Raw genomic sequence first — 26,006 nt, forward strand, 5'->3', positions numbered from 1 at the left:
ACCCTCAAGTAATGCTTACACCTTGTTTTTGGAAGGCAAAATGAAGAGAAAAGGGAAATTTTCAAGGACTGAACAAATGTAACTGCTTTGTCCCACGAGAATTGCACATACTTGCAGGATTAATGGAGCAGATGCTTTCTTGCATGCTCCTAATGCAGCCACCACCAAATTTCATAGCTAGCACTGAAAACACTAGCAGCTGTAGCAGGAGGAAGCAACAACCCTTGGCTGTTCTTTTAATTGCCTAGCTGCTGGTCCTGGAAAATTCACTCCCCAGCAGCAGCAACAGCAGCAGCAGCAGCAGCAGGGCCTGCCCTGGCAGCAGCTTGAGGATGTCCCTGTACTAAAGTGAAATGGAGGGAGAAAGGAAAAGCAACATTACATGTGCTGGACAGGAGGGTACTGCAGTGAACACATGGAGTTCCCTAGCTGCTTGTTGCATCTCCAGAGCCAGGCTTAGGGGTGAATGAAGTGGGCAACTGTCCACGGCACCATGGTCAAGGGGGTGTCACACAAAAATGCACAGGAGTGCTCTATCCCTGCACCACCCCAGCCAATCAGCAACCCACTGCCTGCAGCCACTGGAGGTCCAGCCGGGGGTAGATCCACCCCTCCCACCCCGCTCTGGGCCCTAAGAGTGCAGCCTCCCACAGTACCGGGCCAGGAACAACTGGAAAAGCTTTTGCCTCCAGGGATCTGCAGCTCCACCTGCACTGTGGCCCAGGCATTTGGTCCACCCCAGAGCCATGCAACTCTGCCCAAAAGGGGACAAGGAAGCAGTGCAGGACACCAGAGCATGGCCCAAGCCAGTCAAGGCAATCTGTACCTGTCCCAGGAGGGTGTCTGGCACAGACCAGGAGCACTCTGAAGACCGGACAACCCTGTCTGGTATTCAGGTCCTCACTTGGCTCACTCTAAGCCTGCCTGAGCCTTGAGGCTTGCTGTAGGCATGTGCTGATTTAAGTGCAGCCCCTTGGCCCTGCTCCCTGCCCACTCTGAGCATGAAGCTCCCCCAGCCACCGCCTTGGCCCTCTTGGTAACCTGCTTCCGCCATCAGACTCCTCCCAGCCACACCAGATGCTGCAGCCCACAAAAGCAGCATGTGTCTTGTTCTTGACCTCTGGGAGCCCACATAAAGCAGCCTGTGTCCTCAAGAGCCATCTGTCAGGGTTGAAGACGCTCAGGCCAGACAAGGAGCTAGCCCCCATACCCTGGGTGCAGTAAAGTCCCCAGGTGGGTCTAGCCTAGGCTGAGCAGGTAGAGAGCTGTGTCAGGCTCCCACTGTGTCCCAAGATGCCCTTAGAATCAAGGCTGGCAGGGAATTAACGTTGCCTGCCCCCCAGCTGCGCTACTCTAGGCAGGGAGGAGCCAGGCAACTCGTGGGGCACTGCCAGTACACAGCCCACTCTGTGCAGCCCAGCACACCCCAGTGCACGGGCCTGGCTCGTGATCTCCTGAGCTGAAGATCTCCCTCCCACCTGCACCTTTCCACAGAGCATGGGGATCGCAGCCTCTAAGCTCTGGGTCTGGCTGTGCACTGGGAAAGGGCCAGCCTCAAGCCCTCTTAGGCAGCTGGCAGAGGGCAAGGGGGAAGGGAGCCAAGAGGGGGGTGGAATGCCAGGGAGAGGGTTGGGGGCACCAAAATACAAGTTTGCCCAGGGCATCATTTTCCCTAAGGCGAGCTCTGTGTGCTTCTTCACTCAAGGCACACATCCCCTTTTCCAGGAGATAATTTTCAGAAAAAAGGTGTGCGGTATGTGAGAAAACACGGTATTTGTTGTATGATGCAACTAAACACCTGATGCATTCTTCACAATGGCAAGGCACTGTCACAATTCTGTAATAACTTTCTGTTGGCAGTCTGGTAGCTTAATTCATTCACTGAAATAAAATGGTTGCACGTGCCTTGAAACAGATGGACATACGTACTTTTGTGCTGCTTTAAACTGAGACTTTTAAAAGAACAGAAGAGAGGGCTGCTTACAGACTAACTAAATCAGAGACACATAAGCTTTTGCAAGCATGCTTCATAAGATGTTTGTGAGAAGTAAGACAAGTGAGCTCTTTCTCACAAAAGCTTGTGTGTCTTTGATTCAGTTATCTATCCTGCCTTCTGCCTGACTTCAGACTAAAATGGCTAACTACCTCCCTCTTTCATTTTTTTAAAGAACCAATTTAAACAAAACAATCCAATAAAAGGATAACATTTTGAAGCTGCCATCATCCATGTTAGGGTCCATTACAAATATGAAGGAACAACGAGCTCTGAATTATTTTAAAAACAGCTAAAGGAAATTGTTAACATTCTGGTTAAATACTTACTGGTAAATAGATTAATAGCTGAACACAGGCAAGCCAACGTTATTCATATTATAGAGCAGGAGTGTCAAACTAAACTCATGGCCTGGGCTGGATCCAGCCTGGGGCAGGCACTGGCAGTGGTAGCTCTGGCACTGGGCATATCGTGGTGGAAATTCTGGCTTTGGCCACATGCCCCCATGCTGGAGCCAGAGCTGCGACTGCCGTCATCTGCCTTGTGCCACGGCACAGCTCCAGCTCTGGCATGGGGTACACAGCTCTGGCTCTAACCCAGAGCACATCCCAGTGGCAGTGGAAGCTCCTCCAGAATTCGTTGGAAGCAGGATCAGTGGAAGAAGAAGCATGCCCATGTCAGTGCAGATAGATGAAGTGGCCAGAAAGGAAACGGGGCTGTATCAGTCACCTCCTGCCACTAACCACTGTGTCCATCAGCACTCAAGGGCCCTGGATTCTGTGGTAGGACATCTCCCACTCCTGGGCCATGCCTCCCTGACTTTTGCTGGTCTGATGAGCTGGGTAGAGCAGCTCTGCAGGCCAAATATGGACTGTGGGCTGTGCTTGGCACCCCTGTTACAGAGCATATAAACATCATAACAACCAATAACACCTTTCTAAACCTTTAGTATGTTCTTAGATTTAGAATCCACTTTCCTAAAAGAGCTTGCTACGTAGATGTACAATGTCACATAGATGCACAACATGTCATCTCTTTAATAACCAAGCAGGAAGGATAAACTACCAGCAAAGCAGTTCATCTCCAGCTTATTTGAGTTTGAGCATCCTGGAACATGGACTAGGAGCTCTCTTATTAAAGAAACAGTAACCTAATATATATACTATGGAATTTATTAGTGCATTATCTCATTGCCACACTGTGGAATTAATTAAGATCCTTAAGTGTACATAACTGCACCCCACAGTAGTCTATTAGGCTGGTCTGTTATTATTATTATGCAAAAGAATAGCAGTAGTGAAAACTGAGGCCTGATTCTCCTCCCATTAAATGAATGGGGAAAATTCCTTTGGTTCAGGATTTGGTTTGGTGATGGATTCGTTTGGATTGACTGATTTCTATAGATCTAGGGCATAATATTGAGGCAGACCCTGCACTGATGGGACCACCTATAGGATGCATGTTGTAGGATATAGTCTTACGTAGCCTGAGCAAATGGTGGCCTGGAGCAATTGCCCCACCTTCCCGTCTACATCTGCACTCAAGATTTGGATTGCCCTTTGAAGTGTTGGAAGACTTTCTTGACCCAAGAGTGTGTACTCACTACCCACAAGATGAAAGATAGAGAGAATGGGAACTAACCTTTAAGTTGATCCGATCAAGGAGATCCTCAACAGATTTGGGCTGAGGTGGTCTCCCTTTTCGTCGTCTTCTTGTGGGCCGTTTTGGCTTCTCTTCCTCCTCATTTAATACATCCACATATATAAATTTGAAAGTGCCAACTTTGTTGTTCAACAGGCCCATCCAAGTGCCCATGGGAGGTTTGCTGATTATATCAATGATATCACCTTTCTGTAGGCCCAACAAACAAGGATGGGACAGTTAGACATATTTTCCTCTCAATTTTGTGGCAAAGTCTTCATTCTGACTGTTTTTCACTTATGAAGAATGTATCATCAAAACATGTCAGAAGGATTTGCAAACATCATCTCACCATCTCCTTTTGAGATGTGTATTTACAGGTGGGAAAAGAGGCAAAGAGTCCAAACTATTTGCCCGAATTGACCTAAGACCAGGTTCTAACCCTGGCTCTATGTCTGGAATAGATCCCAAAAGTACAGATGTTTGCAGGTTTTCACCAGTAGTTCTCCATTGTCTATGGATCATTGCTGGTCTGTAGAGAACTTGCTGACATTCCTTAGGCTGTGCTGATCTCCAGCTGTTATTCCAGCTTTATGAGACTATTAATGGCCAATGTAAATTAAAATAGATTTAAGTTGCTCTAACTAAGTGCATGTGGAGTAGAGCTCTGGCTCTTCAGGTGGGTTGACTTTGATACAGGGACTTCAGGACTGGGAACATGCAAAGGTGAATGTTATACTATTTTTGCACCTGCCCTCACCATACACTTGCCGTTGATGGACTAGAGCAGTGTTTTTTTTTCGCGGACCACTTGAAAATTGCTGAGGCTCTTGGTGGACCACCTAAACTTATTTTTGTTCTACAAATCAAAGCACACAACTCATATTTCAATATCAGTTGTCTTACAAGTACAGATATTCTTGATTGTTCTGCAACTTTTCTGTGGACCACCTGAATGGAGCTCATGGACCAGTGGAGGTCTGTGGACCACAGTTTGAGAACCTTTGGCCTAGAGTATATTTGGGCCCCCCAAACAGCTGACTCTAGTTGTCTTTAACAGGGATTAGCAACTCTTAGAATTTTTAAGATGCCATGGTGATGTGGGCCACATGAGAACACTGATAGATAGATTAGGTTAAATAAAAGAAACCTGTAAATCCAAATAAACTAAAGGGACTTATTCATGAAAAGTCATGATCTAGCTGGGTAATATAATATGATGTTAGGGGTTACAATAACTGAAATTACTTTCTAAAAGATGCTTTGAACAGATTCACCCTTTCCCACCTCCCAACAACTCTGAATAGTACCCCCATGCCCCTTCCTGAATCAGATGGGTTATGCTTCTTGCCTTTTGCATGGAATTATCTTTGAAAATTCATAAAATCATAGTAAAGCAGGGCAGGAAGAGACCTCTGGAGGTCATCTAGTCCAACCCCTGCTCAAGACAGGATCATCCCTGTCCATACCGTCCCACACTAGTCCATGTCTGACCCATTCCTAAAACTATACAAACAACCCAGCTGCACAGCTACAAGGCATGTTGCCCAGAGACACCAAAAACACCCTAACAGGCCACAAGCAAAGCAGCAGGCCATGATTGCTAATGTCCCACTGCTGAAAGGATTGTTAACATACACTCAAGAGAGCCAAAGAGGGCCATGGACTCTGCTGCAGAAGCCCATCTACCCACTCCAGCCTCTACCAATCTGACCATGGGGTAAAATTCTTTCCTGACCCCAAATGTGGTGATTGAGCCAATCCTGAGTAAAAGGGCAAGACCCTCAGGAACACTGGCACACCCTAGTGTCATTTTTGATGATTTTTTTCCCAAATCTTTGCACAATGGAAATGAATGTACAGTGCATTATTGTCAGTTCTAGCTAGTAATTAAAACTCAACACCACCTCAGATTCCAACTCGCTCCTCTTCCTATTTCTTTCTCTGGTATTAATAATCTTTCTTAGGAAATATTATGCATTACATACCTATAGTTTATGGTATTTGTTATCACCTAAGCAATACCTAAGTGCATGTTGAGATTCCAGAACAAGAGAGGCAGGAGGGTCACTATGAGTACTTACTAAGCTCAGTAAGCATGGTATGCTTCTGATATTGACTCTAGGTATGGACTGATGTTTGACTCAAGAAGGAAACTGGTACCTTGAGTTTCAGAGAGTCAGTATCATATGGGCTGGGTGTGAAATCTGTGTGAACTCTGGCACGTCCACAAAAAGGTCCCCTGTATGGAAGCTCTTCATCATCCCCATCTTCAGACTTGACGCTCTCTCTGTTGCTGGCCGAAGAATCTGTTGTACTCACAGTCTGACCACCTGTGTACATGGGGTGGAAGAGCAGTTTATAAAAAAGTACTATACTTGAGGGAAAAGCTTAACTGACAGCCAGAGCTGGGAAAAGCACCAGTTAGAGCCAGCCAGAGACCGTGTCCCTTTTCTGCAAAAAATTTTGACAAAATGAAAACACACCAGAAAGGCACCAGAGACATGAAATTTAGGTACCTCATTGACCCAGGTACCCAATTCATCCTTTCTAGACTAGGGATCCTTGGCTGAACTGCATTTCTCAAGATGGACTCTGTGTCCTGTGACAGCGAGGGGAAGTGGCTGCATAATGGTGATTATCATATACCACTGGAGATGCATCTGACTGGGAAACTGAACTGTGACTCATAGAATAACAGGGCTGGAAGAGACCTTAAGAGGTTGTCTAGTCCAACCCTCTGCATGAATGCAGGATGTGTTATTCATATACAAACCCTGGAACATGCTTAATCAGCCTCTCCTTGAAAACCACCAGTGAAGGAGATACCACAATTACCTGGGGAATTTATTCTACTGCCTTACTATTTTTACTGCTTTTCAGAGAATCTGAGACTAAATCTGCTTTTCTGCAGTTTAAAGCCTTTGCTTTGTGCCCTCTGTAGCAAGGCAGAACAGTTGTTCCCCCCTCTTCTTTATAGCAATCTTCCTAATATTTGAAAACTACTATCATGCATGCCCTTTATCTTCCTTTCTCCCACTTCAGTGTGTCTAACTCTCTCAACCTTTCACTGTATAACTTACATTCCAACACCTTTATCACCTTTACTTCTGCCTCTAAATTCTCTCCAATTTCCACCCATCCTTCTCAAAATTTGATGCTGAGAACTTCACACAATACTCCACCTGAGGCCTAACCTGCACTGAGCAGAATATTACATTCAATATTCCAATGAATGCAGCCCCACATTACATCTCCTTTTTCTACTGTAATCATATCACATTGCTGAATTATGTGGAGTCCACCACAACTCCTAGATCCTCCTCGGCATGGGTACAGTCAACCCAGTTATTTTCCACTCTGAATTGGTCACTTTGTTTTTCTTCCTAGGTGTAAAACTTTAATTGGACTTTGTTGGATTCCATTCTGTTGTCTAGGGCAGTGGTCTCCAAACATTTTCGATCGCGCAACCCTATCAGTAAAAAATTTTTGAGCACGCGCCCCCAATATATGTGTATTTATTTATTTGACATACGGACTGAGTGAGGGCACCGGTGTCAATCCATATATTAAATATTAGTAAAGCTTAATTTCTTTCTTATTTTTTTAGATAAAAAATAAATATAAATAGAAGTTCTAATATTTTTCTTCCCACACCCCAGTGGATCATCTTGCGCACCCCACTTTGGAGACCACTGGTTTAGGGCCCAGTTCTGCAAACCATCAAGATCCTTTTGAATTCTAATCCTATGCTCCAAAGTGTTTGCAAGCCCTCCCAGTTTTGTGTCATATGAGGGAATGTGGTGAGATTGTTTTTTAACGAAAAACCAATTTTCAGGTTGTAATTTGTTTACTCCAAAAACCTATTTCCATTAAAAATAATATGCATGGAAATGTTTCAACTAGACTTAAACATTTGTGCCTCCCATTAAGTGCTTCGGGATGCACAGGCCTTTTACTGTTAGGAAAATGCAACAGCTTCTAGTGAGACTGCCAAAAACTCCCACACAGGGATTATTACCACATCATCTCCAGCATTCTCTTGGCCTTTACTAGTTACTAGCTTCTGGTAGGTGAAATTCACTCTACTTGGAAGGCCAGCACTATATACAGGGCCTACTTACACCCTGTTTTTAAGTTAGAGACATTTGATGCAATCCTTTCTTGAAGGAGACCAAGGTCTCACAGGAGGAGGTTATCTATCTTTTGTCCCTCAGACAATGAAGAATGTTCTGGGGGAGAACCCAATGAAAAGATTTGATCATTCTCTGACATGCTTTGATCCCAAATGAACCAAGCAGTCATACCCTGGTTCTGGAAAAGCTGATGGTACTGGTGAAACATTGTAGTTGTCATTGATATTATTTACTTTTGTTATAGTAGAGCCTGGGAGCCCAATTCATGGAAGCAGGATCCCCATTTTTCTAAACTCTATTTAAAATGCAGAACAAAAAAAGACGGTCCCTGCTTCAAAGAGCTTTGCAGCCGTTCTGAGAGAAAAGCTGCTGCTTATAAGTGCTTAATGATTTGCCCAGCAATACTTCTGCTTGTGACTCTTCTTGTTTGGCTATGCTCTATTTTATTTACTCTGGAAACCTCTATGCCCTGCAGCAACAAAACAAAATGATGCAATTACAATTGAACTTACTCATTGAGCTCTGACCACTTAAGGAGCTCCTTAAGCTTTCCACTGAACCGCCGGCTTTCAGCTTGGGCTTATCCAGAGAATCAGTGTCTGGCTGTGGTGACAGTGGAGAACCTGGCAATACATCAGGGATGGAGTCCTGAAAGAGATTTGAACCATTTCAGATGGCAGATTCTCAAAGATGTTGCATACATCTGAGAGGTACTTATTTGAATTGGTACATATTCTACTGCATAGTATCAGGAAGGGAGAAAATTTTATATTTGTTATTTATGGGCTACATTATGATAGTCTCAGATGACATCATTGGTATCCCATCACGTAAGGGGCTATACAGACACAAAGCAGGAGACAGTCCTGTCTCACTGAACTTAAAGTCATAAGTAGAGAAGACAAAATAAACATAGCACACAAGAAACATTATTACTCCCAATTTACAGATGGGTATTGAGGACACAAGAGAGATTAAATAACTGTCCAGGATGTCTGGGATATAGCTGGGCACTGAACTTCCTGACTTCCAGTCTAGTGGCCTGGTATAAAACCTTCCTTCATTTATTTGTTTGTTTGCTCTCATAGACATACTAAGGCTTAGGCAACCATTTTACATACTTTTTAAAAAAAGAACTAGAAGTATCTTGTCTTATTCACCGGAAACACATTTGAAAAACCAGAAGGGAATATTTAATCTTTACACAAAGCTCCCAACTCAGAAACTGCAAAATAAAGATACTTAATTTTCACAGTGACCACGTTTACCAAACTGTTAACTGAATCAGGAATTTACATATGATTCATACAGATTAGTAGTACCATGTATAATGGACAGGATTGAAAATTAAATTTCCTGCAACAAGGAACTAACTTTCTTTTTTGTTCTTATACCTAAAGAGAAAAACAAATAACTAGAAAATGAAACCTAGGCATAAAGAAAGTACAGAGAAAGCAAAAACATTTTACCATGTATAAAGCAGGAGAGAAAATTTAAGTTTTCATTCACTCAAGCAATATAGTGAATCTGAAAGTCTCTTTATCCAGGCTGGAGTTGTGACAGCCTTTCTGAAGAATGGCTAAAGCAATCTGGTAGCTATTTGCTGTCAGAGCAGGATTTGCTTGTTTTGAAACACAGGCTAGTGGTACAGAGGCACTTAGTTTGAGAAATGATGCCACAAAGATAGATAGTTCAGTATTCAGAACTGTCTGCACTAAGAAATTAAAACATAAAAACAACCAACCCCTTACTGATTTACAAGTCTAGTTAGCATTTTCCACAGATATGCGGTCACAAAACCATCTAAATGAAGCCTATTATTTTTATGCTGCAGAATCATCAGAAAATATCTTTCCAGCATGTGACTCCACAGGTCAAGGGGAACTCTGGAGCACAAGTCACGCACTGCTAATCTAATATACACACATTTTTTCCTCATTTTTCTTTATCTTTAGCATAGCCAAAGTGTCATTCTAAGGGTTTCTCGGCCTCAAATCATACATTTCAACTTCCATAATGCAGCAGGAAATGTTTTATTACTGCAGCTCAATATTATTTTTTTAACTGAAATGCTCATTTCTAAAATGAAAAAAAAAAAATCTAATTCATGAATAACATTGGCATCATGTATCTGTTGGAAGGGGACTCCCTCCATGCCCTTATATTGTGTATGATTGGGAAGAACATCATTTTGAATTCAATAAATGTAATATTTTTATTACTACTATCTTTTAACATTTATACTGTGGTAGTCCCAAAAGGTTGGGCCATTTTGTGCTAAAGTAACACTATGTGATATGAGCTACCGGTCTGCACTCTATACAGGTACACAAAAAGTATGAGTTACTAGTCTTGTTTCTTCAGCTTAAGCTTTTATCTCTAGAGGTCTTCCACACAGTTCCCCTATACATTACCAAGTTGCCAACTGTCATACTAATGCATAAGATATCAGTCACTGCCATATAAGAAGTTGCAACCCAAAATACAAATGAGGTACTAGTAAGGCTGGGTCAAGATACAGAGAAGATCCATTCACAGGGATTGCCAAATAAGTGACTCTGCTTAGAGGTACTGTTTCTTCAGCTCCACTCTGAACCTCACACTGATTTTTTTTCTCTCTCTTTCTTGGTAAGTGTTGCGCCAAGTGTATGTGGACTGTTCTCAGGAACTTCAGAAAAAATGAAGTAACTTTGGGAAGCACCAGACTGAGTGACTCAAACAGGACAGAAAGCAACATGTTGTTTCCTTGCCCAAAGGACATAAGGAGAAAAGGAGGACAACAATTAAAAAACTCAGCTCTGCTCCTGTTTTGTACCAAGTTTTCAAAAAAGGATGCTACAAAACTGTTATAAAGGCATATTTGTTCCTTCTCTCCAAGTGTTTTCCTTTGTACCGTCAAGGCTAGGCTACTGCATTGTGCTCTACAGAAGGCTACCTTTGAAAATGATATGGAGGCTACCGCTGATGCATAATGCAGTTGCCTGCCTTCTGACGGGCTGCGTTACCAGAAGCATGTAACTCCATTTCTCCAGTGTTTGCATTGGCTCCCAGTAGTTTTCCAGGTGCAATTCAAGGTGTTGATTTTGACCTACGTGGCTCTAAATGGTCTGGGCCTTACATACCTAAGGGACCACCTTCTTCCTTGAGCTACAGGATGATCCCTAAGGTCAGTTAGAGAAATTTCTTGCAAGCGCAACCCGTTGAACTCCCTCCTTTTGAAGCCTGCCAAACTGTAAGCTTGGACATCTTTTGGAAATGCTGCCAAAACTTCCTATTTGGGCAGGTATTTAGCAAACAAAGCTAGGCTGAGATGTTTAGTGGGTCTTTTTTACTTTGATATCCCAGATGTCCTTTTAAGTTGTCTTGTTCTCTCACCCTCAGTCACCCTATGGCTTTGTTAGGATGGACAGCATATACACTGCATAAATAAAAACAAATAACTACATTTCTCTAGTCCTGCCAAAGATGTTTCATGGACTGCTGATTATTAAATGAACACTAGAGGGAGATATTTGTTAGATTTTGGTTTCCCAGCAGCTTTGTAAACTATTACACATTTTATGTGGAAACAGTGATTTTTTTTCTAGCTGTTCTGGATATTTTGACAATCCACCAAACCAAAGAATGCAAAGTCTGCCAAAAAGGACTTTCTTGAAAAAACATCAGATTTATTTTGGCCAGAGTAAATTCAAAAAGCACAGCTGTACAACTACATGTACTAATGAACTATAGAAAACTGTGGTGAAGAACGATAGTAGGATCTTCTACAACAGTGGTTCTCAACCTCAGGGTTGCAACCTATTTGGGGGCTGTAGCACTTCCAATTGGATTACAGGTCCCACAGACATTCAATTACCAAAGACGGGCTTGAACTGGAAGTAGAACAGTTGCTTGCCAGCCAAGAGTTTGATCATGAACCCAAAAATGAGGTCACAGTCCAAAAGAGACTGGGAAGCTTTTCTATGGAAATAGCTATTCATGGCTACAGAGTGCATCAATTTGCTTAGGCTATGCTGGGAGGAGCGGGGGGACAGAAGTTAGATCTGTAGAGGGGGCACATGCTGTGTATGTTGATTTTTGTAAGGAGGAAGGCAGGGTATATTCGCACCTTACAGACTAACCAAAGTAGATATATATCTACAAGCTTTTGTGAGCTGAATCTCACTTCATCGGAAGCTATAAAAGAACATGTAGAAAGCAGATTATAAGAAGGAGAGAGAAGCTGAAATACAAAAGACAAAAGAGGGGGAGAAAGGGAGGGGAAGAATTCAGTTTTATCAGGTGTTCAGGTTAGGAAGTAAACTGCAGTTTAATTTTAATTTAGTGCCAGGAGCCTGTGCTCTTTTTTCTGTAGAAATCCAAAGATATCATAATAATGATAAATAGAGAGAGGTACAAATACACATAGAATGAGTAAAACAATTAATCATATACCTTTACTGAATAGTTACTTACAAGGTACTTAGATCACACCTTTATGGTTAGATTTCTATATAAGACATTTTACATTCGGGTATTCTTTAAGAACATAGGAATTGCTATACCATGCTATACCCTGGGAAGAAATTTCTTCCTGACCACACCAGGCTTTCAGAGGATGCCTTGAAGCATGAGGATCAATATTCCTTATAATTTTTATCACCGTTAGTATAATTTGCTACAAATCTTGCCTACCTGCTCTGAGAGAGAACTGCTATATTTTTTTGACATCCTTTTCTTCATGGTTTCCTTTACAGACTTTACTTTTTTGCCAAGGGATATGCGGGAGGCAGAGGGCGATTTGATCACTTCTTTGTAAACAAAATCTCCTTCTTTGCCCTGCAAAATACAATATGAAGTTATGTCTATAATTTAAAAGTGCAAACTCTTTCCTGTCTTCTACTTCTCACTCCAGCCTTCATGGAAAGGTATCCAGGGGAGACCCTGAAAGACAGTATAGTGGTCAGTTCATTGCTGTAAGCTTTACCACGTAAACGTCCTCCACCCTAACCCTGATAATAAACAGAGAAAGATATGCTGGGGTAGTAGGCAGTATTTGGATACATTCTTCCCTTTGAATTTCTACTGAGCATTCAATCAGTTGGGGAAAGCTATTGCTGGATGTCAGATCCTTCTGATAAAACATACCACTGTAATCCTGTCTCCAAAGCCCTTTTTTCAACAGCAGGCACAGTAATCATAGTCTGGGCCAACTAATTATCTGGCTAATTCTGTTCTGGCTGCCTGAATTTTATTTTCAGCTGGATGTGGTGCATTTAACTTCCCTCTCTAAACTGCTATGCAGTTTTAAAGTAAGTTGTTAAAGCAGCAGCTGCATCCACCCTACATATGAGGTGGCTGCACTGAAACAATAGACAAAATAAATCTTGCATAGACAATTTGTTTATAAAGCAGATTATTTCTTTACATGGCTCTCAGAACTGTATTTTTGCATCAGTAGCAACTCCATTGCTAGGGCTGCCCTGAGACTTGCACTTGAAGCAGGACTAAAATTCATTTAATTCCATAATGATAAAATGTAATGTCTAATTAGATTCACTGACCCTTTGGAGCATAATTGAATTTATCTTAGAACTAAAAACACCACACAGATAAAATACCAAACAAAGCTGGTCTAGAAAAAGCTACCTTTTTCTTCAAAACTGAGTCTATAAGGCCTACACTCCTTTGACCTTTATTTCCTTTTGTGAAAATTCTCTTTAAAATGTTGTGAAATCTAATGGACAGTTAACAGCACTACCTTTTTCCCTTATAGGGTAATTTATAAAGATAACCTCACTGCTGAATTTATTTCTTCTTTTGGCCAGTTTAAAAATCTTTTTTCTTTGCCTTCTGTGTCCTGAAAAAAACATTAAACTAATGCCATTAAGATTTTTCAGCAAATCCACTTGATCTGCATGCATTATTATGGTGTATTATGTCTCTCTCACTGTTGGTGGGAGAGGAAGCATAACATCCAGATTTCACAGTTTCCCAGAGCAGAGTACCATCTGTATGAAACATACAAAACCAGCTGAAAGATACACATCGTGTGTTTATAAATCAAGGGTAAAGAAGAAATAATTGCAGACATATTTGGCTAATCCTAAAGAATCTAATCCTTTTTATTTCACAAACATGGCTGTAACAAGTTGTTTTATGATTTAGACCTCATTAAAATTTTTAACAGACAAAGATCAAGGATGACTAAGGTCTTTCTGAAGAGAAATTACATCAGTAATTTCATACAGGACACTGAATCATTGTTTTTATACAACTGTTACTTCTTGGCTACAAACGTCATAAGAAGAAGTTTGGGATCAAAGCAAGAAGCCTGACTGGACTAATTCTTGTAGTGGTTTTACTGTTCCTTATGGCTGGACCCTGATCCATGACTGAAGCTCCTAGACACTTTGATAATACAAATATTAAATAACACTAGCAGTTTTTATCTAAATTAAAATCAAAGCTCATCACAAGTGCTAACAAATGTAAGTTTTCTGCACCATTATGAGATGTAAGCGACTGTATCTGTTGTAGAGATGAAGCACACCTATCATGTGACTAGCTGGAAGTGACACTACGAGTGAACGGGAGGGCTAGGAGCAGAGTACAGATCTGTCCCTTACTCCTATGCTTGAAGCCCTGATGCAGTAGCTAAACAAATGCATACATACATGGATATGGGTGGATATATTATTCATGGGACTGAGAAAGCTTCTGGTTAACGCAACTACAAAAATACTGTGCACTGTGGGCTTCTTGGCTCGTCAAACTGCTATTGTGGAGCTAAACTACTTTTAAAAGCAGCATAAATACCCACTGTGCTTTATCTCTTCTACAAGAGGAGCTTTCTATTATTTCAGGCCTGGCCCTTCCTGCCTCATACTCACCATATGGTCAGTATTGTTTCCAATATGCAGGGATCGATTTGTCAAGTCAAATCCTCCAAAGCTGCAGGTTCTCTGTGGAAAGGACAGGTTGGTATAGAAACAGTCTCAGGATAAACAATTAACTCACTCATGCATCTTCTCCCACTTGGAAAAACACTACTGAAAACACAAACATGTGCAAAAATGGAAACTTAAAAGGAAGGATGAGAAACCAAAAGTACACGCATTACTACTGTGGATCATGAGTAAAGAATCAGTTATCTTTGCACAGGCCTTTTGGGCCTCGGCCTGCTTCCTCTGAGTTGCCTAGTCTAGACTCTATTAAACAAAATTTTGGGCGTCAGAAAACTGCTCCTTTTTTACAGCTAGTGCTCCAATTTGCTAGCAACTTCACCCTTACATTCCAACAGCCCCTCAAAACCAGCCCAGAAAGATACTGGGAATCTGAGGTGAATCCAATCCTCCTGACACAAGTTGTGAGTACCTTCTGGAGGTAGCTCAAACCCATTAACTTCTACCAGAATCAATGGAGAAACTAACCTACTGCAGACTCAAGCCCTTGGTAGGCTCTACCAACAAACCCTGCCTAGCAGTCAAAGAAGGATTATGCACCCCACTGGCATTATTCTTGGAAAGCACTGACTTCAGTTTAGACATCTCTCACCACCTCCTCAGTGGTACAAGGCAGCTTTGTTACTTCTGGGAGAGAAAGTAGGTTATATTTACAATGGCACAATCAACTCAAAGGGATGACTCACTCCCTCCTCCCCAGTCTTGGCCAAAATCGCTGGTGCATTTATCATAATCATCCAGTCTACAAATGGCAGCATTATGACACCACTACTCTCCCCACAAGACAAAGCAATGGACTGACCATGCAAACTAAGTCAAGTCACATTTCCACAGCAAGAATCAAAGGTCAGGTGGGTGCTCAGGTCTGGTGGGTGGGGCCTGTATCAGCTAGAAGCTAGAAGTTTGTGCTTTTAGATGCTCTTTGTTGACAGAAGCCTTATGAGACAATCCATGAAAACAAGCATGAGCTTTGATAGGGGATGTGCAGACAGGTTTAAGATGATTTATTTATAGTTGGATATAAATCTATAAATTTATAGAAGAACAATGATAGGAGCCAGTGGACTGTGTATTTTCAAGGGCTGATGTACACTTTTGTGAATTCAGTAGGCATTAGATCAGGTCCACACCAGCTGGTACAGAGTTGCCCAGTGTACACTCGGGACTAGTTAAAAGCCCTTATAATAAAGTAGCACTTACAATCACCAACATGACCCAGTGAGAGGCACAGAGACTGTACCGCCCAGAAACAAGAACCACATACTACCTGACCCAGTAAGCAATTAAGTTAATGGGTCTAATTAGAAAAAAACCTCAGCTTCATTTCTAATCAGCACATACAGTAATAATAGCTTTTTTTCCCCCTAAAATCATGCTTTGCTCCTTAATTTTTGCTCTATCTTGTGCGTATTCAGTGATTGTTTACATCTTTTTCTTCACTGTTCAGACTTCTACATGAAAGGAAGATGGTGGCAGTAGCCTATCCCGTGGCTCTTTTAGAACCCAAAGGCAATGAATACTTTTCCTAGATCCCTGGAAACAGTGCTACTGAAAAACCTAAATACGCAATAAATGAGAGTTTTGTTTATTTTCAGGACCCTCACCCACTACAGAAAGATACCACAATGTGGAAGAGTTTCTTTGCAGATATTGCTAGCTGCATCTTGATGGCAGTGAGTAATGTATAACTTAAAAAACTAGTTGCTGAAAGCATCTTAAATCACTGTTTAGTCCAGAGTTTTTCCATCTGAAGGATATTGGGAATCCTAGACTTCTTCAGTGGAAGAGTGACATAGCAGAACAACAAATATGGAGAACCCCTTAAAAAAAGGGTGGCAGACTGAGACATAAACCCAAAGGACCAAGCCTTTGCTCCTCTGCTCCCATGGCATTCAGTGTCAAGACCCAGCCCCACAGGACCACTAGCAAATGCTTTTTCCTTCAAGCCATACACTGCCTTCTGGTGAACTAGCAGAAAAGGAACAACAACAAAAATTTAAGGAAGAGGTTCCCAAACTTTTTCTTACTGCATACCTCACTGCAAATTTACCAGCTGCCTGCATATCCCTACAAGCATATGTTTTATATTTTAATCCAGCAGTTTCCAAACTCTGACAGATTGTGTACCACCAGTTTTAAATGATACAACCTTAAATATCACCAGCAAACTTTTGTCATATAAAGTAATTATAATAAATCTGTTAATGCATACCACTGACAGGCTGTCTACATACCACTGGTGGTACCCATACCACAGACTGGGAAACAGCTGTTAACCCCGTAAATGCCAAGTAGTATGATAATGAAAATTAAATCTGCTATTATGTAATTTCTCCTGTAAAAGTACCCCCTAGACATGTTTTGTGTAACCCCAGGAGTACACATTCCACAGTTTGGGAACTCCTGATCTAGGGTGCAAAGGAAATAAGGAGAATAGAAGACACATCAGGGAGACTCAGAGCAGAAGCCCAAACAAACTAAGACAACATTTTTTGCTCCTGAGGCACTCAGCTGCAAAAAGCAAAGGGGACTTCACCAGAAAAAAAGCTTAGAAACAGAAGATTGTCCCACTGGTAACAAAAATCAGCTCAGAACCTAAGTCATGAGAATGGCTTTCAAGCACTATGTATAAAAAGCAATGTCCCAGTCCTACTAGCACCAGTAAGATCTGTTTAAGAACAGCACATTTCACCATGTGTATGGGAACCTTCCATAATAAGGCCATTCAAACTAGTCCTACACTGCAATGGTAACCCAACACCAGCACATGAACAAAGGACAAGAATGACAAGACATGCTCTGAGCCAATGGTTTTTAAACAAGCCAGAAAATCTGATGTAGGAATCTTCCCTGAGAAAAAAACAGTCCTTTGGTTGCACAGTATTTGAGCAGTTGCATCACGTTAAACATTCTGATTGTTCCAATATGAAAAAAAGACACATATCATTGTAAATCTGGAATAGTCAACTTGCACTTTCTGGTTTCTTTGATAACCTCTGATAAAGTGGACCAAATGAAAAAGTCTGTGGATGAAGAGAGGAATATTCAATGGAATGGCCATGCACTCAAAAAATATACCAGCATTTTGGGAGGAAAGAAAAACTGACATGATTTAAAATTTCCATGTGTGACCAGATCACTGAAACAAATGTAAATGATGAAAACAAACTGCAAGACAACACAGAGTGACCATTTCCACTGAATACAAAAGCATGGCAATTTCTCTGAGGTTGCAGCAAGTGTTATGTTGTTATTAAGAAGGAGAGAAAATGTGTGAAGAGAAAGAAAAGTTTCTTAGCATTCTTAAAAAATAGTTTCTTTAAAGCTAAGGTAAGCAGTCACTCCCTCCTTCCACAATTTTCCTCTTTTAAAGAACTCAGCAAAGTAGTTAATTGGTGACCTCTCCCTTTAAACTCAAAAGAGCTCTTTTTTCCTTCTCTAACTGTATCTGTGTGAACAAGTTCAAGTCGGATAGTTCCCATAGAGCTTCCAGAGAGATTACCATAGGGAGACTACTCTCAAGTTGCTAAAATACTAAACAGCTGATCCAACAGAGGCAGTGTCTGTATTTACCAGAATATACTTTGCATCAAAGGGTGTTTCTAATGAATGGCTTTGGTTCTTGTTTAGAAGGTAAGAGGAACCAGTGGATCTATCTTGCTTGTCTCCTGACACCCCTCAAAGATTCAATTCACAGGTGAATATCACCAATCAAAATGTCATTACAGAAAAGAATTTGAAAACAGTATTTCAGAGAATAACATTGAAAAAGTATCTGTTAGTTTACACAAAAGAACTAGTGGGATTGCCAGGAGAAACTGTTACTTGTACCTGGCAGAAATAAAGTACTGCATCACTAAAGTGGGCATCAACCAGATGTAAGTATGGAATATCAATCCAGATCAACTCCTACTAATGACTAACAATTTGTCAGACACCAAGGACATGACTATGTAGTTCTTATACCAAAATAACTCATGCCTTAAAAATTTAACTTCATGAGAACTCTACCAAAATCTTCTATAAAATCTAGAACTGGAGGGAATATGTTGCTTTAACGTACGAGCCTAGACGTTACCAGCCACCACTCCTTTCCTTCAGAACAAGAACATACAACTAGATTGTCAGGACAACGAGCTGGCTAAGGCTGAGACTATGGATGGTGCTGATAGAAAGTTTTTAGGGAATTTAAGACTGTCTACACTGAGTGAGAAGGGTTCACTCTGCTGAGATCCACCCATCTGTACATATTAACCTCAGAAATGAGGTGGTAAGGACATCTTTATGGGGATACCCAACACTGTATTCTAGACCCGGGCTTCTGGTGACCACAAGAAGTGACTTGGTGCATCCCCATGGTGTCCTGGGGATGCATGAAGCTTATTTCCTTGTATTTCCTTGGCATCACAACCAAACATGTTTTTGTCTATACTGCTCATAGTTCACATATTCTAGGAGTTTTGCAGCCAAAAAGAGCAATGGCTGGTTTGGGGATTTGGAACACAGCTTAACTCACTTTACTTATTTCCTGTTGTACTTGGCTGACCAACCCTTCTCTTCTCCGTATCACTATGTTCCCTCCATGTCATGCTCAGGAAGTAGAAGCAGCAACCAGGCATGGTGCAGAAAGGACCCAGAGCACTATCAGGCTGAAAAGACAAGTTTGGATGGGGGGAAGCAGCAGGCAGGGGTGGACTCCCTGCCTCTCCGAGTGCTTTGCATGTAGGAGGTAAGCTACTGAGCTGAGTGAGCTGTGTTAGCAGCCGAGAAGAAGAACCAGGGGAGGGTAGGGAGAGCGGGAATGAGAGCAGTACAGAAAGCAGAAGGAAGCAGAGAGATAGAAGCAGGGTACTAAGAGTTCTCCATGCCTCTAAAGGGTTTACTGGAGAGAATATGTTGCTTTAATGTATGAGCCTAGACGTTACCATAATCATCTGACCCCAGCACGCTTTCCTTGGCAGGGGGTCGGACTCGATGATCTGTTGAGGTCCCTTCTGACCCTAGCATCTCTGACTCTTGACAATATTTTCTTTAAAAGAATGCAGGACTAATTTTCAGGACAGTGGGGGAACACTGTTGTATTGCTTCTCTTTTCTCCTCCCCCAAAATTTCCATTTCTGAGTTTTAAGAAAAACCTTTTCTTGTCACATTTGCTATTTCTCATTGAGATGCTCCTGACAGATGGGAGCTCAAGGAGACTTTTACATTGGGGACTGAAATACCCTCCCCTCCTACCCCCCTCCATGTCTCTCTCATGTTTAAAATCTTCTGCCGGTAAGTAAGAAGTGAAAGCATTGATCCAAAGGGCATAGATTAGGGTAGAAAGCAGCAATGTGGCTGACTGCAACCTCAAAGAAACTGGAAGGCCTCTGTCATGACAGCTCTTTGACTCACAGACTTTTGGTGGATTCTCAAAAGAACCCTTTTAGTACAGCGGTCCACTGTGGCAGCCCACTTCCTCTTGGCCTCCTCATCTTCTTCCAGCAGGCATCTCCTCAGGTCTTGTTTGTCAGCCTTGCTCAGGGTCCTATCAGTGACAGGGCGCACCAGCTGTGATAGGTTGAGGTGACTATATAGGCTTCTCTCCACCACATAGGTGATATTGAACTCGCTGACGGAAGTACGACCCCGTAGCCTTCTGTTTGGGAAGCCACAACCTCCTCCTCCTTTGGCTTTGTGCCGGAGCAGCTGGAGGTCACAAGTTGTGGGACATGCTCCTTTCCTAGCAGGACGCTGGCAAAGAAAAGCTCTGGAACAGGAATAGTTAGCATCCATTTTCTTCAGTCGGATCTGCTTCCTGACACTCTGAACCTCCTCCAAGGACACCAAGAGATGGTGCTTGTGCCTGTTGTCATAAAAGCAAACACTTTCAGTACTTACCCCATGGCTCAGGGAGCCAAGGCTCTTCTTCATTTCCCCATCTGTCAAGGAGCGACAAACTTTCTGGGTCTTTTCTTCTTCCGGGTAAGAGAAAAATGTCCCAAGTTTCTTGGGGGGCTTAATAAGGCCACGACTGTCATTTTTGCTGAAGGTCTTCACCAGCTTCCGGTTAGCACCCCAGGTATCTAGACTGCTAGATGAAGGGGAAGTAGTGAGCGAGTCTGAATCATCCTCTGGCTGCTTCTCACAGGAGCCATCATAATAGAATTGCTTCTTGTGAACTCCAGAATAAAGTGCCGATCTGTCATCCAGTATAGGAGAGCTGTCGAGCGAGCGCTCTTCCACACCTAGAGGGGACAAAGGCAGCATAATGCATGTCATCTTTCACACTTATCTTCTAATTTACTCGTACATTAATGCCTCTTCCCCTGCAGCTTGACATAGGAACATTCATTTCCTTTAATTAAAACAACAATAGACATGCTTTTAAATTGAAAATAATCATTATAAGAATAAATTCTACCTGTCGGCTGTGATGCACAGGAGCCCCTACTGCATTTGCCGATAGAGTGTGTTGTAATCATTTCACCCTCCTCCTACTTGTTAAGCTAAAATTCTGGGATAACTTAATAAAAAATAGTGGTATGGACTATTTTCAAAAGGACCCAATTTAGGCCTTTTCAGCATTTAAAACACTGCTTTTCCTCCAAGTAGTGTCACTACTAAAACTCTTGAAAAGCTGAAACCAATATTCATTGCCTAGCACAAAATATTATCTCTCTAAATACCTACAAACATTGTTTATATATAAATAAGATACAATAATAGTGATAAAATACTTTAGCATTTACACAGTAGTTCTCATCCATCATTTTCACCATTCTCATGAAGCTACAGGAGGTATTTCCTCTATCTTAAAGATGTGGTAGATGAACAGAAATGCAATATTTCCTCAAAGTGCACAGCACATCAGTGGCAGGGCTGGGATCAGCACTTCAATCTCTAATATGCTCCCTGTTTGCCAGAACTTGTTGCCCCTATGCTGTCTTGTTCTTGCTTCTCCATCTACTACATTATTAGCAAGGGGCCAAAATATGCAATAGCCTAAGTGCAGGGGTGCTCAAACTTTTGGCTCCATGGGTCAGGACCAATCGGTGCTCCAGATCAGGCTCTGTGCACCAAAATTGGGCCCTGTGCCTAGCCCTGCACACCAGGATTGGGCCCCATGCAGCCCCAATTGTGGGTCCCCATGGGTCCAGAAATTGGGCAGCACGGCAACAGCAACTAGCTGTTAATATCCCGCTGCTACCTAACTTTCAGGTCATGGGAAGCTCCGTGGGCTGCATCTGGTCCAAAAGCCAGTGGTTGAACACCCATACCCTAGTGAATTCCTACAGATGTCTGTTCAGTTACAGATGGCAGATTTTGATAAATTATTTTCTTTTTTTCTTTTCTTTTTTTAAAAGAAAACTGCAGCCCTGAAGCACAGAGTGTGGAGGAAGTCTCATCAAAAGTCATATTTACTTTCAAGATTAATAGAGTAGAACAGACTAGAGAAGAATAAAATAAAGTAGAATAGAATAGAGTAGAATAGAATAGAAAAGAAATGTTCCCCTGTTCACCCTTGCAAAGCACACTATAGGGGAGAAGTGCTCTCATACCAATTTGGTTGGTCCCTAGAGCTCAGATCCCATCGCTGCAATGGGAACACTAAAGACTACAACTGCATTCAGGAGTCTAAAAAAGCATAATACTCCACAACACATTTCAGATTTCCAGTACCCAGCACTACCACAAATACTAGTGTTAGTTCCTGCAAGGTATGCAGTTGAGGTCCAGGAGCAAATGGAAATGCTTGGGCTTCCTGGTGGAAACACTGAGTTCTATTTACATTGTGTTTACTTAAAAGCAGATGCAAGAAAAAAAGTAGGTCACAATGTGGGTGTAGCATCGCTTTTGTGTCCCTTTTATGATAGGACTGCATGTTTTTCAGCTGCTCTCCATCAGCTACATCGCAAGCAGTAAGAGAAAAGAGATGTTCTGAAACTGAAATATTACTTTACAGTAACGGCTTGAACAAGACATGGGACTGCTTTGGGGGTAAATGAAGGCAAGCAGAAACCTGAAGACCTTTTCCTATGTAAGGAACAGAGGAAACACTTTTCTAAGTTTTCCTTCCAAGCATCTTTTAAGCCAGATGTCAGATGCAGAGAAAAGGAAAATGTCAAAAAGGAGCATTCACACACTTTACAGGCCTCTCTGCTATACCGGTACACATGTACAAGAGAGAAAGAGAGATCCATCCTCTTCAAAAAACAGTTCCATCCATTCTTAGTGAGTGTGCAATCACTTGCAAGCTGTAGCTTACACTGTCCTATACCCATCCCTAGTGCAACTTGATTAGCCTCCACAGTGTTCAGATAGGGTCTCACTTATTTTAATTACTATGTAGCTTCATCAGTAAACTATCCTATAAAATAATAAGGTATAAATCCTAAAATGATTGGAATAGCATAGGTTTAACCTGAAAATTCTGTGTTATCTTTAGTTCATTTTGTTGGCAAAAGACATTTGTTGTACACCAGTGGTAGGTAATCTTTTCCTGATGTGGGCTTGCATTAGAGGTAGGTGCATGAGCAGATGGTAGGACCTCCCTACAACTGGCACATGTCCCCACAGCGGCACAGGGAGAGCATCTTCAGCAGAAGCCCCCCACAATCAAATACCACCAAAGCTTCATGTCCACAGACCAGATTCAATGGCTCCATGGGCCAGAGGTCACCAATTCCTGTTGTACCAATACTAGTCAAAACCCCAGACTCTATTCTACCAATATATAGGCAGCTAAGGTGAGGAAGGGCAACAAACCCAGCACACTTCATTTTCTGGGATTTGTTGTTCTAATCCAGATTCTTAAGGACACTTTCACTGATCTGTTCTGTGGTTAAATTAATTTCTTTTCTAACGTAACAGAAAATAAAAGTTCTCACGGGAGCAACAAAATGTTGGCAAATTACACTAGTCTACAGAGCTAGCCATATGTTTTAAACAACTTGGAAAATATATAATGTGCTTCATATGCCTCAGCAAAGCCACCCCATACTGCAGAGCCATAATGACAATTATATAAACATAAATTCTTCAAAAATACTACTGAGAAAAGATAGCTGAGAACTAGTGGGTATCAATGATTTCACCGTGAAGAGAAAATTAAGATAAAATACCTGTAGATTCAGTCATCAACACACACACTAGTGACCACCCAAATTTAAACTGAATAGGATGAAAGAGTGCATGTTAGAAGCATAAGAAGCAGCATCTGGAATTGCACTGTGCTTTTCTTTAGAAAAACAGAAATGTGTTGGGAAAAATTGGCAAAATTATCTCCGACCTAGGCATGGAAAATTTCTCTGGGGAATTGTATTTCTTATTTTAAGTGAACATATGCTTCAACAAAGGTCATTAAATGTTAACTAATTTCTTAAATCTGATTTTGTTGTTACTGGACCAAATCTAAGACGTTAGCCATCAAGAGATCTGCCATATAACTTAACATGCTTATACTCTTTAAAAAAAATAGCAAATGTCTCACCTCATGAGCAAACATTATTCAATCAAATTTAAGGACTTGCTGACAAAGGTGTAAGCAGAGTAGCTCTGTGCCTGGGACAGCTGAGATGCATGGGACAGCATTGGCTGCCATGGTGCTGATGGCAGCAGCAGCTCTTTGTTGCTCTCATCAGACTACTGCTTCCTAAAAGAAGGACTGGTCTAACTGGTTAGGGCCAAAAGATCTTATTTCTATCCCCAGCTCTCACAACAGTATCTTTTTTGGTTTTGGTCTTGGACTAGTCACTTAACACTTTCCCTAGTGATCCCCCAGTGGTTCTCAACTGTTTTGACTTGAGGCACCCCTGGTTTGACTCAAGGCACTCCTACATAACCTTTGTGAATTGAGCAATACTCCATTTTAAAAAGTGATATATTTATGACAGTATTTGTCTCCTTGCAGAGGGGCTTGGCAATGGGGGTAGGTCAGCAGCCAGGCAGGTATAAACCTGAGCCTGCACTTGTCTCTTTACAGCTTGCAGACCCTTCAAAAGATCTCACGGCACCCTGACTGAGAATCACTGCCCCAAACTGTAGGATGCTGCAGTGATCCTTGGACAGTGTTCATAAAGTGCTTTGCATTTTAAAATTTTATTCTGCCACAAAAGACTTGAGGAAGAAGGCAAAACTGTTTGAGGAAGCCACACACATTACAACCCTGAGTGAAGGAACAGCTTTTCAGCGCTTTTGGGTAGGGGCTATAGAATAAGGCAAATTTACTGTTTTATCAATCTTGTTTATTACAATAGTCCAAAGGACCAACCTTGAAAGACAGCCCATTATGCATTGTGCTGTACAAGTGCAAAGCAGCGAAGTGTCACTCTCCAGAACATTTTACAATCAAAATGGACAGGTAAGACAAATGTGGGGAGAGAAAAGTGATGACAAAGAGAGAGCAAACAATATGACAATGGCAAACTTCATATGAATTCCAGGACTCTTGGGGAAGTGGGTTTAAATAGTAAGTCTACCTCCAGTTCCCTGGGAAAGAATCTTTTAGTGGCTCTGTGTACTTCAGCAAAAAGAGCCATGGGCCCAGAAGTCCTTGAGACACTTATAGGCGACTACAGCACCCATACAGAACTACAGTCCACAGTACCAGGAATATGGCTTTGCACTATAGCTGCTTGGACCCAGGCAAGTTTATCCAGAATGTGCAGACTGGAGTTGTGAGTTAAGCATGCCTTCCCTGAAGAGTTAAGGATAAGCGACTTTGAGCTTTCTGCAGGCTTTCCCACTAGCAGCAGTATGGCCCACTGTGAAGCCACGTTGCAAACTCTTCCCCATGCATTCCCCACCAGGACTGCAGAAAGCACAGAAAAGGAGTTAACTACATGAAGCAGCAATTATCCCCCACACAAGAATCTCTGATAGAAATCCCGTAGCTTTGCTAAGGGATGATGCCATGTAGAGCAGCTGCTCCACCTCCACCAACCAGCGGCTCCCCTCTCAATTCCCCAGAGCCTCAACTGTGTAATGTTTGTACTGAGGTGTCTCCCAGGATTCAGAAGGAGGGAACAAAGCGCAGTGATTCTGTTCCCGTCTTTGTGATACGTTTGGGGCAGCAGAATGGGATTTCTTCTATCTTCATTTCCTCTACAATGTGCAACACAGGGGCTGAAAACACAAAGCCAAGTTCTAACCACCGGATAAGGGTCACTCCAGGCTCTTTCTGAGGATATTAGCAGACCTTCAGCTCCAGCAGTGACCACATCTGAGATGGCCACTTCCTTCACATTAGAGTCTTAATAGGGCTTGGATAATTCAGCCTTTAGGAAAACCAGCACCCAAATTCACAGAAAT

At 42.0% G+C, this 26,006-nt stretch overlaps 1 protein-coding gene across 7 annotated transcripts in view; it reads right to left on the minus strand.

The window, feature by feature from the left end:
• The window catches only part of SASH1 (SAM and SH3 domain containing 1), an 825,655-nt gene that overhangs the window by 21,642 nt on the left and 778,007 nt on the right, over positions 1-26,006 (minus strand). For 6 of the 7 annotated variants that reach the window (XM_019550104.1, XM_019550107.1, XM_019550106.1 and 3 more), the window contains 6 exons: positions 20,595-20,941; positions 14,643-14,714; positions 12,445-12,588; positions 8,283-8,418; positions 5,798-5,967; positions 3,635-3,844 (listed from right to left, as the gene is read on the minus strand). In XM_019550104.1, the coding sequence (XP_019405649.1) occupies positions 3,635-3,844; positions 5,798-5,967; positions 8,283-8,418; positions 12,445-12,588; positions 14,643-14,714; positions 20,595-20,941 (1,079 nt within the window). The remainder of the gene's footprint in view (positions 1-3,634; positions 3,845-5,797; positions 5,968-8,282; positions 8,419-12,444; positions 12,589-14,642; positions 14,715-20,594; positions 20,942-26,006) is intronic. The other variant, XM_019550105.1, reaches the window with a different exon arrangement.

The sequence above is a fragment of the Crocodylus porosus genome, unplaced genomic scaffold (genome assembly GCF_001723895.1).
Source record: "Crocodylus porosus isolate Cpor-Errol unplaced genomic scaffold, CroPor_comp1, whole genome shotgun sequence".
Classification (NCBI taxonomy): domain Eukaryota; kingdom Metazoa; phylum Chordata; order Crocodylia; family Crocodylidae; genus Crocodylus; species Crocodylus porosus.